The sequence below is a fragment of the Lissotriton vulgaris genome, chromosome 3_1 (genome assembly GCF_964263255.1).
Source record: "Lissotriton vulgaris chromosome 3_1, aLisVul1.2, whole genome shotgun sequence".
Taxonomy (NCBI): Eukaryota; Metazoa; Chordata; class Amphibia; order Caudata; family Salamandridae; genus Lissotriton; species Lissotriton vulgaris.
In genome coordinates, this window is record NC_141689.1 from 754,150,990 (window position 1) to 754,167,939 (window position 16,950).

General features: G+C 44.9%; 1 protein-coding gene across 1 annotated transcript in view; it reads left to right on the forward strand.

Moving 5' to 3' along the window:
* The window catches only part of HSD17B4 (hydroxysteroid 17-beta dehydrogenase 4), an 883,985-nt gene that overhangs the window by 15,697 nt on the left and 851,338 nt on the right, over positions 1-16,950 (forward strand). Inside the window, exon 2 of the mRNA XM_086961070.1 lies at positions 13,111-13,164. Within this exon, the coding sequence (XP_086817196.1) occupies positions 13,111-13,164 (54 nt within the window). The remainder of the gene's footprint in view (positions 1-13,110; positions 13,165-16,950) is intronic.

Consider the following 16,950-nt stretch of genomic DNA (forward strand, 5'->3'; position numbering starts at 1 on the left):
ATGGAATCCCTTTAACACAACATGCATTGAGCACTGTTCCGGGGACAGTGCTTACGCATCTCTTATCATAAACCCACCTTCGGCTCAGTCTACTTTATCAGTGGACCACTGTAAGTAAATCGCAGACCCCGGGACGAAAATCCTTGTTCTGATGACTGTCAGCTCAAAGGTAGAGGATCACACACTTACACGCATACGTTACTGCATCCCAGCCTTTATTCTCATTTTACTTAAAATGCAAACCGTCCACACGGGCATTGTTTTCTTCCCGCCGACCACTATCCTCTCACCACCAGTTTTCTTCCCGCCAACCACTATCCTCTCTCCACCACTCGGTGTTTCTCAAGACCCCTTGAACCGGATGCCAGCTTCCAGTTACCGCCAGACAGGGATGTACTTTGTAGTGAGAATTACAGTACCACCACACACTATTATGAACACTGTCGCACACAGGCATCGAAGGGCCCTTGTACAGCACAACTAAGGAAGGTTCTTCATAACTAGGTGGATTTCAGGTTCCCAGATACACAGCAGATTCCGAATGCACGCTCGGTCTATATTTATTACAAGCTCAAAAGCTAAAAGTCTGTTAATCTTTGGTAAAGAAATCTACGGCCCGTAAGACTGCTCACTCGCAGACCCCTGATTTACTTCCCCAAACACACACTTTCATGCCATGGCACCCTGCCGTATAAATAATGCTGCAGAGCCCCCCCCCCCCAATTGTAGAGCATCCTTTACCACCGACTTCGCCCCTACTTCTCCCTCCTCACCTGCAGACCCGCCGGTGTTGATCCAGTCGGGGTTGGCGATGCTCGCGATGGCGAAGATGTCGGCGGCTAGAAAAAGACATCCTGATATGATGGTCAGTATATCCATATCTCGCTCACCGCGGCCTCAGCTCGCCACGCCACCGCCGCCACTGGGCCTCAGAGCGGGGAGCAGGCAGCGCCGGAGGGGAGAGTCCCCTCCACTGGCCGCGTACGGGAGCCAGCGGCAGAAAGCTGGCCGGAGAGCGCTGGGACGCCGTACCGGAAGTACAAGTCCAGCTCCAGTGCTTCCCGGAAGTACACCACCCCACTGTCTGTTCTCATGAGTGTTAATAATAATCTGATTTATGTTTCAAAACTAAGTATCTATTTTAAATTAATGTTTTCTGCACGGTAATGCACATTTTACTGCTACTTTATTTTCCATTTAGTGACTAATTAGATAACTGTAATTTCTACTTGTTGCTTCGTGTTCTTTAATGCTGAATTTCTCATATCAAGTTGAATAAATCACTTCAGGAATATTACATTTCCAACCAGAATGTAGATAAGATACACTTCGCTTGCTTTTCACCCAACCAGACGATGGAATCATTATTTGGAGGGCTCAGTCAACGTTTAACATTATTTTCCTGCAAAATATAATTTCCCAGAGGAAACCCTTTAAGATGTTCCAGACTTCCAAATACAGAGCAGCTTTTCAAGGTACCTTAATCCTGGCATTGGAGCACAGATGAGCTCAATCTCAGGATACACCTTGGATCGGGCCAGAGGCTCGGAGGATCGGGCCAGAAGCTAGGAGGTGAAACCATGAAGGGCAAATGTTCACTCCCTGTCGTCTGAGTCTGGTCCTCTTTACAGGGTCCAGTCTCTACCAGACCCTGCCTCAAAGAACTGGTACCAAGCCCTGTTGCACTGTTCTGACCTCTCGCTCTGTACTCAAGCCCATAAGCACGGTCAGCATGCGTCACCAAACCCACCTTTGAGCTAAATCATGAAAAGAACAATATGCACAGAGCAAGTCAGAGGCACCTTGTAGGTATATAAAGGCAATACTTTCTCAGCGTTGCCAAAACTAATAAATAATGCATAGGTAGTCACAAGATGGATTGGTTATCCCACGATCACATAGGGGCGGGAACCGCACACGGACAACGGGAGGGGGGGGGGGGGGGCGGGAACCACACACGGACAGCGGGAAGAGGGGGGGGGCGGGACCGGCACACAGACAGCGGGAAGCAGGAACGGGCACTCACCTGGACTTCTTCCGCTTGCACACATTTTACGGGATGTAATTTCTATCTTCCGAAACATCGGGATCAGCTGCGGCTCGGCTCGGGAGGCGGGGATCTGCTGTGGGAGGGGAGGGGGAGAGCGGAGGCCGTGTTACAACGGCATCGGGACCGGCTGCGTCTCGGGAGGCGGGGATCTGCTGTGGGAGGGGAGAGGGAGGCGGGGATCTGCTGTGGGAGGGGAGAGGGAGGCGGGAATCTGCTGTGGGAGGGGAGGGGGAGAGCGGGGATCAGCTGCGGCTTGGGAGGCGGGGATCTGATGTGGGAGGGGAGGGAATGCTGCAAAGACAATGGGACACAAGGGTTGTTTTGCTTCTGTGGGAGGGGAAGGGGACACGGACGGCCGGCGGGAAACGTGCACAGGACAGCGAGGAGGGGGGAGGGGGGAGGGGGGACGGCGGGAGGAGGGACACTGAGTAAGGCAGGACAGCAGCAAGCACGGCCCGGCCGTACCAGATTCGGGGGCGTTCCCGGCTTTTGGCTGACGTATCATGACGTAGCCAAAAGCCAAAGATTCTCGGGAACGCCCCCGAATCTGGTCCAGCCATGACGGACGCCTCTCTGTTCCAATGGCTAGCCTCCATTTATGGAGCTAGCCAATGAGACAGAGGGGCGTGTTCAAGGCATTCATACTAGAAACTACAGATTTCTCTGGAGGCGGAGCTTACAGCTCCGTCCCCCAGCGAAACCTAAAAAGCTCCTGTCTAGCAGATTTGTCTGCTCTGGATCCCTCCTCTCGAGGACTCCATGACCTGCCTTACGGTAGCACGACAATATTTTGAGAAATATTGCCTTGGCAACCACGAGGTCAGTCACGGAGTCCTGGAGGGCAGGGATTCAGTGGCTGTTCCCGCCTCCTTTTTTATTTTTTGTGCTTTGTGCCTGTGCTTTTCGTTATTGTTGCCTCGTTCTCCTTGCTGGAAGGAGGCATTGCAGTGGTAGGAGTTAGAGGATGGACCCTCCTTGTTTTATTTACAAGTTAAGTACTGCTTTGAGTTCAGGAAATAGCTATTTGAGCCCCCGCCAGTGACATCGAAAAGATGGCCGAAGGGAGCGCTGGTTCTTTTCTGTGAAAAGGAACCAGCAGCATTCTAAGCTCACTGCCACTCGCGAATGCCAGGTTTAATATTTGTTTCCATGGTTCCCTTAAATACTAATGATAAACTGCATACATTGAGAAAAGGAGGAAAGTTGCAAAATGTCTAATGTCATACGTTTAACTATTGATTTCATTTGCAAATGATGGTTTCCGGTGCCTCTTGGTGTATCCTCTTGTCTCCGGACCCTCTGCTGCTCTCCGGGAATAGCACGGAGAAACCATTGTCGTCACACGCTGTCTAAATGCGTCATGACATCTGACACCGCCCATTCTACGGCTGTTGCCTTTGCCGAGGGTGTGACCCTTAGTTTGCGACTAGTAAGGTGAGTAAGCATTACAGCAAAAAGATGACTACATCTTCCGGCATGCCACGTCCTTCTGGACTCTGTGCATGCGCATTGGGGAGGTTTGGCTGTCACAGGTGCAGCAGCTGGGGAAGGCAGCAGGAGATCCGGATCTTCCCAGGTGAGGCGGCGAGGTAACTGTGGAGGAGGACGTTATACATTTTAGGAAGGTGGGGGTGTGGGTACAGACTCAGGAACTGAGGGGCAGAGGGTTGGGGGAAATGGCGAGAGAGTGGCTAACATGTTGTATTGCAGACGAGGTTGGGTTATAGTCAAATGCTACCAGAAGATGAGTAGCATACATGGAGGGGGTGATTGGCTGCTAGGGGGTGCAATCCGAGAGGGGAGTATATATAAATGAAGAAACGTGAGATGGGCACATACGGGGTTTGGGCACCAGGGTGGCGGTAGAGAGTTGGGAGTAAACAGAGGAGAGCAGCCAGTAGTCGAGGGAAAACAGGAGGCAATCGTTGAGGGGTGTTTGGGGGTACAGGCGGAGGAGGGAAGGTACACAGGGGGTGCGGCAACGAGAGAAAGTTGGACTGAGGGGAATTCAGTTAGAGAAAGGTTACCGGGTCTGGACTGGAGTAACGGGTGCAATTGGAAAAGGTTGAGTTTCCTTGGAGAGACAGGCTAGGGGCAGTGGAGGGAAAACAGAGGGGCGAGGTGAAGGTAGAGGTAAAATGAGTTGGTGGGTTGGAGTATGGCACGGTGATATTGGACACACGACATGTAGGGTAATGGGACTGGAAGTGGCAGGAACGAATCAAAGAGGCGGCTGGGGGCGTCTAGATAGGAGAACTATGGAGGGCCTAGGAAGGGGACATATGTACTGTATAGTAGAACAAAACTACAGGAGTATATAGCTTGTGCATCAAGGTGACCTGAGAGAGAACAGAAATAGAAGCAGAAGTGAAGAGTGGCATAAAGAGGGCGCTTTGGAAAGACGAATAGCAGGAGCATAGATAGTGATATAGGTTTTATAGGCCGTGGATCACCTATTTATGTGTAAGAATGGTATAGAGAGATGATACTGAAGATGGTAGTAGGGCTTAGAAAGGCTATATAGACATTGACTTTAGAAGGGGGGCAAAGGGGACACCACCAAGTATTCTATCGAAATGAGGGAGGGAAGAGCAGGCAGATGGTTTCAGGGAGGAGGCTCTGCAGAGCAGGGCAGTGTGCAATGTCAATCTTATTAAAGGAGACATGTAAGGGCGGATTGGCGGACACAACCCAAGGAAGAGTTATAGCAGCATGAACCATTTGTGTCTGAAGGCCCAAAAGCAACGAGAGTGCACTTTAGGGCCTTTGTTGATGGCAAAAAAAAAAAATATATATATATATAGGCGCACACACACTATTTAATAAAACATGTAGAATCTTATGATCTCACATAGGGCTTTGTGAAGCATGCTTACTTCCAAAAAGGTTGTGGCTTTTCATAATCAAAACTTGTTACATGGCGTTCTGCCCATTTCTCGCTGATATTATATTTGTTATGACTATGGTGAAGTCACAGCCACTACGCTTGTTTGAGTTGGAAATAAAGTTGCTTTTGGCTTGTTTTTCTCCACTCAAAGGCTTTTATATTTGGCTGCGACAAAATGTGGTTAAGTAACATACCATTCCCCACTAACCTAAGTTCCAAATTGTAAATGGTAAGACGTTTAACCAGTTTTTTGACTCTGGTTGGTGGAGTTGGCCCCTACGTACTCGTGGGAGTGTGTTTCCTCATGGTTATTTACATGTGTTGACAGCCTTTGATGAGGATCTATCTTATCCATTCCTTTTGTCCCAAAAGGGGACCGAGAGAACATTAGTTTCCGAGCAGATGACTTTGGGACTAAACCTGTAAAAGGTCCCGTTGATATCAGTTTTGACTCCGTGACACTTTGAGTAGTGTCTGGTAGTTGGAAGCTTTGCTTGAATTTGTGTCCTACAACACTGGGCTAGTTGTGTTTCTTTTGGGGTACTAGGGCCAACTGGCTTTACAAATCCAACTCTCCGTTGATGTTAGAAACACCACTGTACTAGAACCCAATTGTAGTCTCCAGTAAAAAATAATAATAATTGGAATGTCTCAGAAGCTGTTAAAAAAGTAACATTTCGTAATTTAAACATTCATACTTTTATATGTTTTAAAATATTTGTTGATACGAAAAAACATTTATGACTACCTGTGATAGCCAATATCACTGGTGAATCATGTACATTTCGGATCCATGAACCAGATGTACTAACAGACTAGGTGCAAAAAGTGGTAGCAGATTGCACACTGCCTTTTTGTGACCGCTGTCACCTTTGTACTGATAGGTGACGTTACAAAATCTCCAGTTGCAGAGGATTGGCAAATTGCCTATTTAATGAATATTAATTAGGCTGGTTGCTATTTACAACCCATGTGATTGGCTGCACCTGCTGTGTTGGTGGCCTGCAAGGAACACAGACCTCCAGTTCTGCATTTTTCTTAAAACATCCTTGGTTTTGTAAAATGAATTGGTGCCGCCTAAAACTAGCATTTGCAAAGCAATAGGTCCCGCAGTTGTTAGAGTTTGAGCTATTGGCATTGTAAATGGCAAAGTCTTTTATTGATGTGTTGGTTTTCAAAACATAAATAAAAGGCACTGTCATTTACAATGCTAATAGGTTAAACTCTCGCAAATGCGAGACCTATTGCATTGCAAATGCTTGTTAAGGTTGTGTTTTGAGAAACCCCTGACCTACACGTCTCCAGCAACCCTCACTACGGCCCAGCTAGACTGTCATTAGTATCAAGTTACAGAATGTCACATTTCGTTGTCAAACGGAAACTTGGAGCTGCAACCCAAGACCAGCACAATAAGTAAAAGTAGCAGTAGGTTGGGCGAGTTCATTTTCAATTGCACCTAACAACTAACTGTACAATATTCATTTTGAATAAGTGTTGCTGAACAATTCTTCAAAAACGTGTGTTATCTGTTCTCCTGCCGGTCTTATTCTATGAAATGTGTGCACCCCGGTTCTAGTCGCACAGATTAGATCTCTAGTGCATCCGTGGGGCACCACACCTCGAACAACTATAAAAGCTGGCACATTTTAAGCTGATCTACCTCCTGAAGGTAACAGTGCGAGCTCTACCCCACCTAGTTCCACTAATACTAACTTATGAAACAATGCCGCTAACGTATCCAAGCATGCCTTTGATATCTAGGCAGTGCATTTGATCTTCTGCTTAAGAAAGTGAAATAGGACAGGACATGTTCCTTGGAAAATTGAAATTTAGACTGCAGTTTTGGATGAAAACCGCAGTAAGAAATGTAATTTCAGTGCGTCTGCTGGTTCAAATGGATGGAAATGTAAAACCCCTAATACCAATGACAAATCATAAGGTGGAAACAGCTGAACCTGATTTTCTTTGGTTCATTTAAAGCTATGAAATATTCTGGGACCCAAAGTTTCTCCTTCAGGAATGCCTCCATGGTGTGCGCTGAAGGTCTTGACTAAAAGTACTCAATGAGCACACTGCAAAACCCAACTAAACTCATCCTGTAACTCTTGGACAACTGATGGGGCCGCATAAGGGAGCCATTATTTTGCATTGAGCTGCAATATAAAGGCTTCGTAGGCTGCTTGGTACAGAGACCCTTTTGTTATAAGCCCATCCTCATAACCTACAGAACGTCCAGGCTACTTAACCAGAAGAGACCCTCCTACACAATTATATGTGGATGGTATGGTAGACCCTAAAGTGAGAAACCCGCTATCTGCACTAGCATGGAGTTTAACATATGCCTCAGCCAGAACCAAGCCATCAGATCTGCTTGTTCTTCCAGGACTTTCAGCTCTACCTGATGCAGTAGTCCAATAGGATAAAATGCAGAAAGAGGTCTTTTGGCCATGGCAGAGTACACTTGTCTGGACCCCAAGCACCTGTTGGACAGCAACACGCCGTCTAATGCTCTAAACAAGTCAAAGATTGGATACCTAAACAGAGGTCCTAGCACCTGGGGTAGCCTGGAGTTTGCTAACCAGGCTTTGGACACAATGAAAATTCTTTTAAGCTAGCCTGCACCAACGTTATCCTCCACACAGCAATGCACAGCATGCATTGATAGTTGGTGTTCTTCCGCGCACCTTGCCAAGCCAAGTTTGAGTTGCACCAAAGACATAGACCAAGTGTCTGCAGTGCTGTTGATGGACAGTATGAATACTGTGTTGTCCAAACTGACCTGCGCTTGATACCTGTAGTTTGGTATCTATTGGAGGCGAAGTCTGGTGAGCCCTGAATTCCCTGCTAATTTGCTTCGTTATAAGAATGGTCTCATATCCTTCCAGTCATCACAGACCATGATTTGATTGAGAACTTGAGGCCCTCTCCAGCTCGTGCACTCTGTACTAATAGGGACTTATGGTCTTGAAATAATCTGTCCTCAAAATCAGGAAGGTAGAAAAATCTGTGTCCCTGGACACTGACCCCTTGATTACTGCTACCTTCGTGAGCCTAGAGAAGTTCCATAAAGTAAGCCCTGAGGCTCTCTGCCTTTTATTCTGGTAAAATATGTTTCTCATCTCTGTCACAAAATGTGCCCCGTTGTTGGTGGGTGTTGTGATGACCAGGGGCATTTCTCTTAGTTGACAAGAAACACAAACCTTGTCAAAGATCTGCCTACTGTGCTCATGTTCTGGGTAACTCGGGATAACTAGAGATAGAGTACGGGTCGGTCACCCAGGAAGCGAAAGAGTTGATAACCCCTGGTAATGCATGATATCTGCCAATACTAGCAGCACCTTTGTGAAGAACCAAGTGACCAAATTAATCTAAAACACCGATTTAATATATGACCCTTCTGCTGTGATCTTCCATTGCATGATTTTGTGGAAAGCTCTGTCCTTTTTGACTGCTGCTGAGGCTAAGGTATAACGCAGACCCCTTTTTCTGCTGATAGTGACAATGTTGATGAAACCACTCAGCGAGAAAGCCTCTACTACCCAGAGTTCTGAATTTATTTTTGGAAGAAATAAAGGCTACTTCTCACTGGCCAGCTTCCCAATCAGTTGAGCATGGCAGGGAGTGTTGATTATTTTATGAAGGTGCAGTCTGATTTTATGAAGGCCTTAGATTTGAATGAGGAGGTTAGATCTCCTGACTGGTAAAATTTGATGCTTTTGAATACCCTTTAAAGCACTTCTTTGATTGAGTAGCTTCTTCTGCGGGATAGGGATGTTGAAAGGGATTGGGGTGGGGGTGTGTGTTTGTGTTTGTTTGTTTTAACCAGGCATATCTGCTGGTTGTGGATCAACGTCTGAAGATAACAATTAAGTCTTGGTTCCCAAAAATGAGTGCTTATGGCCACCACCTTCGACAACCAACACAATTAAGCTGTGGTAATAAGTCACCAACACAGCTGACTCCAGTCTCAGTATGCTTATTCCTTACTTTTCAAAAGTATTTTTCTGCTGTTTAATGTTTATTTCATCATCTCGCGCCTTGCATTCTCCTTGATGTAAAACATATAAATTCCATTTCTTTAGGTGCAGCAGGATTTTATTTTTTTGCTAAATTCCAAGCAAATATGTTTTTACTTTTAAAGTGGAATATTGGCAAGAAAAGAAATAACTGTCCTGGGTCAAAGTTAACCGTTGAACTGTTGTTGCAGAAATGGCGAGTGCAAAGTACGCTGGGTGCCTTCTTGTGTTCCTCCATATATGGTGGGACCAGTGCTCACCTGGGAATTAGACATGGATTCTGTAAAAGGAAAGTCCCCCTTACCCGTGATGGCCCTAAATCCCTGATAAGATTTGAAGGACTGACATGTTATGAAATAACAGCAGATAGACATTCACTTTCATATTTCAAAAATACTTATTAGCAATTAAATGCTGTCATTTCCAGACATTTTTAAATTACGGTCCAGAGATACATGCATCCCATTTTGGAATAAAAAAGAATGAAACCCAAAATAATTACCAATAATACCGCACTTCAACAAATCAAGAGGAGATATTCATATGTTAGCAAATGCTGCATGTGGACGACGGAGAGGAGTGTAGAAGAAAAATAATGTAATAAGCTGAGGTTTTACGGTAAACTTTCAGAAGCAAACTAATTATGGTAATATGTGATCAACTACCAGACCCAAATACCAGCATAGACCGCTTTAACAATAACATTCTAATGGCAAATGCATAATTAGGCTTAAAAACGATTTGCCTGACTTAAAAACAGGTTGAAAATTGCACACCAATTTTTCGTATTTGCCTGTAATTTTACGACGCAGCCTATGTACTAATATGTTGCGCTGGAAAATCTCCATTCTCAAGGAGTCGCAGAATACCTTGCTTAATGAATGATAAATTCCCGGGAAGCTATTTTCGACCCCTCTCTCCACTATTAGCTTCCAACACGTGGATGTTGCTGCTCGAACACATCAGGAACTCACTGGGGGCGTGGGAGCTTGGAGGTAGACAGTCAGCTCCACTGGGATATCACTTTCTTTTAAGAAGTTTTTAACTAATCACTGGTTTGCAATTCCAATTTGTCACAAAACATTTATGCATCTCATTGAAGTTCACATGAGAAATGTGGCCCATTTCACGCCCTTTCATAATTGTAAACGAAATGAGTCGGTCAACTCCTTTTGCATTTCGGTTCGAGTTTTCTGAGTTGCAAAAGATGTTTAGTATATTCCGAAATGTCATTTTGTTGTTGTTAACTCTGTGATTTTGTGAATTGCAGGGTTTGTAGCCACAAAAACATTTTGTAATTCTGGCCTAGACCTCATCCATTTCCTTAAACGTCATATGTTGATTCCCGAAATAACATAAAAACTTTTTAGGCAAATTCTTCAGTGTCTGAAAAATATTTATTTTCCCAGCATCATGAACATTAATTCAATGAAATAAGGGGGTCACTTTTAGGTATTTAGATCACATTAGAGTGTAGTTAGTAGGGAGTCACACGTTCGTAGGCATGCACGTTTTTGGATGCTTACAATGATATTTTGATATTTAGAAGTGTCTGCAGGTGCTCAACTCCTACCTTGTTTAGTTAGTGATGACCTTCATTAGTCCTACTCTTCCCTCCCAGACTCTTCAATAATGAAGGTGGTCTTTCTTCTGTGAAGGAACCCTGTTTTGTACCACTACTGTAAGAAACTTGCTGTGCCTACTGCATTGTGACGGCTGCATATTAGACTAGAATATATTCTTCACTACCGGTACGTCCCCGGGACACGGTGTCCAAATCCTTGGCGTACGCAAGAGAAGGGCAGTTGAAATGCAGGGACTGTGTTGAGAAAGAATATGAGTAATGCAGACTACATGCAAGTAATACAGGCACTACTCGTGAGTCCATCTTCCATGTCTACGTCTTTACTAATGGAGGCAAGCCAAATAACCACATGGAAGATGTCCCAGCTCCAGGGAACTTTAATGCCAAAAGCTTTGCAAAACACCAGTGTACAAAGAACTTTTCCTAACTTTGAAAGTACCTTATTCTCTGCCAAGAAACTTAAAAAACGGACTGAAGACACTACAAAGTTCCATTGGCATGCTGTTCAAATATCACCCCTGGCGACTCCCTGTGTCTCCGCCAAAGTTTTGGTTATGGGCCTAGTAAATTGTCATGAAATAAACATGACACCGTGAAGTGAGGAAGATTCAGCGAGTAGATCGCCTGCCTCTTGATGGAGGCAACTCTGGCAACTGTTTAGGTCCCGCCTATCGGACAGTACAAGCAGTCTGATTGTGAAAGATCTATTGTGAACTTTATAGTGAGTGGGTTTACAGCCCGCTTATTACATATAATTAGTTGGCTTCATTTTCATGTGCTTGTTTCTTTTTTGATAGCTTGCCTTCCTCTTCCTGTGTTTGTCTCCCCATTTGAGCATAGCCTCATTACAATCGTTTTGATTGACTAACTTGTATACACTTCCGCTCCCCACATTTAGGCAACCGTTTTTTCTTTTTCTTTCAATACTCCATGAAAGTGTATGTGTTTTTTCTAGCGTTCTTCTTTCTGCTTCTTTTCTCCTCAAATATGTCCCTTTCCACACACTGTATTGCTCCCTATTTATCCCTACTTGTCTGTAAAAGCACAGCAACATGGATATTTTTGCTGGGTATGACTGAAGAGCAGACTTTAAAGGTTGGTTTTGTTCTGTCCACCTGCATCCCACATATTGCATGAAAGCACAAGCTCTGCCACACAAAGGCTTCCATGGCATTGGGGGGAATGGCCATTAGCTGCATGCTGCACTCACTTAGCTGGTGTCTGAGGTAGGAGTTGTACTTAGCGTGACACTTCTCCTGAAGGTCAATACATTTTTTCCTTGGGTTAATACAGTGGACCACATGGCTGTATCCTGTTTAAAATTAAATCCGGCCTTGGCTAGCATTATCCTTTACATTCTAACACTTACTTATTATTTTTAAATTCTATTCAGAGTGTCCAGAGTGGAACAGAATTGGAAAGTAAACTATGCCATTCATACATGGTAAAAACATTTAATTCAATGTATCCAATGTACAGATTTGAGTTACCAAAATACGTCTGCTTCCTTTGCAGTATTGTAAAAGGTGTTTTTTTAAAAACTTTGTTTTAAACAATACTTTATTAACCAACACTGGCAAGCCAAGAACTCTGAAAGTGTGTTAGAAAGGTGAAACCCATTGGCTTTGCAAGTGCTTATTTTGTACCAGTATAACAGCAATGGTTCCTGTGATGTGTAGGGTTCTCCCTTATTAATGTCTATGAACGAACTACAGATTCCCTAGCCATTTATTATGCACAGGAAAAAATCTAGTATCAGATACTGATTTTCCTTTACGTGAATTACGCCATCAACACTTCCATCACAAAAAATCAGTGTTTAAAAAAAATACGGATAAGAAATGAGGAACAACAGATAATAGAGATTTTTTCAATATTTCCAAATACAGGATACCAGGATTGGAACGCCTGTCTACTGGCTTCACATCCACTATTTAGTTACAAACTGTGATCAAGCCAGTGTAGGAGTATACCAAAGTACTCTAAGGCTCTTGATACATCCCCACAGCCCGAACACTCTAACTGCATCAGTAGCCTGGCATCCGAAGAGCCGGGTTGATGTGCATTGTGTAGCTCACCACTTTCTTTCCTTTCCACCACCCAGATCTCAACCAATCCTGCCCTTAACCCAGACTCCTGTTGTAGCCTGGCGTCCAAGAATATTTCCCATGCCTCCTGGAATGAAGAAGTGCCGCTGTCTAAAGATCAGGTTGTTCGGCTGAACAAGTCTTCAGTCCTGGCTCCATTGGTTTGATTCTTAGTAGGAGTGGGAGGGCCTTGGGCCATCAACATGTTCTGTCTTACAAGGCCAACATTAACTCCAAGCCCTAGATGACAAGCCACCTTCTGTTTATCTGCTGGGCTTGGTGTATGGAAAGGTACTCTTGTAGTTGTTTTCGGATTTCAAGAGGAAATCGTACTGAAAGTAATCTTCCATGTCTTTTTATCCATCTGAAACACATGCTATGTTGTCTGATGTTATGTTGTGGCTTCATGTTTGATACTGCTCCTAGTGCATATGTTTGAACCATCACTCAAAGGAAATTCAATGCAACTTTTTCTTTTTGACTAGGATTGGGTCGAGCTTACGCCTTGGCATTTGCAGAGAGGGGAGCCTCCGTAGTGGGTAAGTTCTGAATCTACATTCTGCTTCACTGCCAGCAACCTTTGGAGTTTCGAGACAAATAAGCAGCCGGATTCAAAGTTCATGCCTAATCTCACATTTTAATCTTTTGCAATAACTGTGTGACAAATAGCGTGTCCTGCAGGTCAAACACAAGCTCACGGCCTGCACTTTGTATTTTATGGTGTGTCATGCACTAACAGCTGCAGAGGAATGTCCTCGACCTGTAAGTGCTTCAAACTGCGCTGCTGGGCGCCTCCCTGCTCGGTGGTGCATTTAATGTTCCTTTGCTTCTGGAGATCTGTTTGCACCGTTTATAGAATGTAATAGTTGCAATTACACCCAAACGGTATGTAAAAACATCTTTCCAAACAGTTTTGTCTGTATGTTTCTCTTGCAGGGGAGACAATTGGATTTGGCATTATGTACTAAATCCTACCATAGACAGTACCATGCGTCAAAGCGATAGTACAAAGCGGTGATAGGTTTGCATCATTTCCAGATAAACGTGTGTGGACGGACACAGTAGTTCTGGAAGGCGCAAACATGACGCGTAAAGTGACACATGAAATGGCCCACATTTTATATGCATTTTTAGAGGATTATAAATGTTACCATTTGCCTGATCCGATCCCCCAGAATATTTACCCAGCTCAATACAACGGAATGACAAATTCAAGTGATCTGAGCGTTGCCATGTGCGACGAACTCTCCTTGCACCTTTTGCAGCTTAGGAGGTCCAACTTTGCACCATCTCAGACCATGCCGCAGGAGAGATATTAATGGAGCTCCTGCAAATGCTTGCATTTTTTATGACAGCTGCCGCACTTTTTCTATGCTCCGGCTCATTTTGTTGCAGCTAATACTACTCTGGATTCAGCCAGGTTTTGGCCTTTAAAACCCCGAGCCCCGTCCAGTATGGCTTAAAGTAATTGCAAAGTGTGCACAATAATAAAAAGAGGAATTTGTGCAACCTCAATGAAGCCTCAGTCACACTTTGGTGATAGGCCTGCCTGCTTGATAAAGTTGTGGATCTGCTCTCAGACTGGAAGAGGGAACCTGTGTATGTTCCTGACCTGGCTCATGCGTACTTAGGGAATGTACACCACTCCTCCCCTTCTCTGGCAAGCCCCGCCCATCCCACCACTCACTGCAATAGGGTAAATAATATTATAATAACAATAGGTTATCATTTTATTTTCCCTTTGGAGCAGTAGGGTGATGCTCCACCGCCTTAGTGGAGGAGCTGCCACTGAAAATCGGAGGCGGCTGGTGCTTAGGGGGCTCAAAGGCGTTTTCCTGGCAGCACTGACAGAACGATAAGATGCTCTTTGCTGCTTTGAGCAGCAGAAATGTAAACCTACAAACTGACTGAATTGATGATTTGTGTGTTCTCACGTCCGTGTCCTCTGCTGCTCACAGGCAATTGTGAATGTCAGCAGCAGATTGGAGAAGGTATTTGCAGGGCGCTATCTGTGGATTGTGCATGCGTGATGGGCGCTTTTCATTTCAGCGCTCTCATGCAGCCACAGCCCTATAGAAATGCAGTGCCGCGTGTCTAAACCTGGGAGCCTGCTATAGCAGTGATACTTGTTTGGCAATATCTCCCCAGGCCTTCAGTAGACCGAATAAAGCACGGTGAAGGGTCGACCTTCAACTATATCCTGCCTCCTGACGGAGCTGCAGCACCAAGCAGGCTCCAGACCAGAAGAGAAACAGGTTAATTGCATACTGCGTTTTTAAGACCGCAAGCTTGCGCGTATGAACAATTTCGTTTTTTCTGATCACTTAGGGGCCTACTGACGAAGATAGACAGGTTTATTTTATTAAGATGCAGACGGACAATATTTATTCTTGAGTTTGTCATCTGGTCTTATGGACCTCCGGAAGAGAATCAGAGAGATGAGTGTAAAGTATATACATTTAAGTATTTATCTGTTCCAGGGTTGGCTTTTCCATAATGGCGGAGGAGGGCCGCACCCGCTAAAAATAAATAAATAAAATGATAGTAAAAGCATTTAAATATATTTTTATTTTTCCCTGCATGATCGCTGATGATGCGAGTCTTCAGTGTGGCCGTGCTAGACGATTCTCTGTGACAGGCATGGCCGGGGGAGTGGTGATGGGCACTTTTAAGTGCTCATGACGGTTTGGCCGACCGTCTTAGGCCGGGCACACTACCAAGCACTCTTAGGTTTCTCCAACCTGGCTGTGTTGCCCAGTCTGGTTGGAGAAACAACTTGGACTTCCAGTTACTGTCTGAGTAGCAAACCAGGCCGCTTAGACCAATCTCAGTGCTTCTCTCATGCTGGGACTAGTATTCCCAGCATGAGTGAAGTGCTGGGATTGGCATCTGGGAGCCTGTGCAGTGTGCAGTCGAGTCAACGATCGTCGGAGAGGAGCGAGGCGGCATCCATGGGAGCAGCAGGTAAGTGCAATTTTATTTATTTCAATTATGCTCCATTTTTTTTGTATTCACCCCTAACAAATACCTGAAGTCGCCACTGATCTGTTCTAAAATGGCACTTTAGAGCGCTTAGCATAGCTGAAGACTCATTTTTAGGTCTCTCCTACGCAGCGCGCATTCGCTGCATAGGAAAAAGACCTTTAGCAATGGATTCTGTTTTTCAGTCACGCGTTGCATTGCTTTGAATGCAACGCGGGCATGTTTGGCGATTCCCTTGCGGGAGAGAGCTTTAACATATGGTTCTTGCTCGTTCCCGCAAGGGAAACAGCCATAGGCCCCCTCCTCTCTCCCCTTCCCCTGTTGCCTCCTCCTCTCCCATCTCGTTTTTTTTTTTTTTTAACTTTCAGCGCGAGGCGCGTGCTGGTTCTTTTTTGGATCCATTTCACAGGGAAGCAACTAAATGAAAGAAGGAAAGAGATGTTATGAACCGTTTCTTCAAGTTGGTTTTCAGAAAGTGAGGAGTGAGGCACGCACTGGTTATACTAATGAGTTTGCACAGCCACGGGCCCTTAACCGGACACAGTAAATGCAGCAGATTGTGAATTATGTCAGAATAAATAACTACTCTGGCACCTCCATTCAGGCATTTTCAATGTGTATTTTAGGCCACACAGCTAGCACAGAAATTGAAGAACTTGGCCTGAGAGGGTACTCGGGTGGGTGCATTGTTCATTTCGATAAAACATATTTTGAGTAATATAATTAGCAACAGCAATGCCGACCATTACATCTACGCAGAGAGGGCGGGCAGTAAAAACATACTTTCAAAGGCGTTATGATTCCCAAATGGCAGTGAGAGTTGGAAGACAGGGTAGCGAAGCAGAATATAAGCAGAGTCTCAAGACACTACAATAGAAAATAGTCCAAGGGCATATAGGATAGGCCCGAGAATTGGAACCTTCACTTTATTGGAAACAGTGTGAATCTGCAAGGCATCCAAGCACAGCGCAAGGGAGGCAGAACCGCAGAACACTGACGTAACGTTACACATGTGGGCATCTGTGCTTTGCATTTGTTTGAAAATACCCTAAATGAGACGTGGCATTTTGTCAGTTTAGAAAACCTGTACATAATTAGAAAGGCTCCGCCATGCGCAGGCGCAAGGGGCTTCATTTGTTTACTTGTTTATAAAAGGGCTCGGTCTGCTCCTAAATAAGAAGTTTGAAAGCAGAGTGTTCTGAATGAAGGAATTGAGATTATTGCTGCTGGCCTTATGCCATGTGTGACAACTTCTTCTGGGCCTGTCCTACTAGCTGATGTCACTGGACAAGACCTTCCCCTACTTAAACCCCTGGACAAAACCAGATGTGGTGCCCCCTACA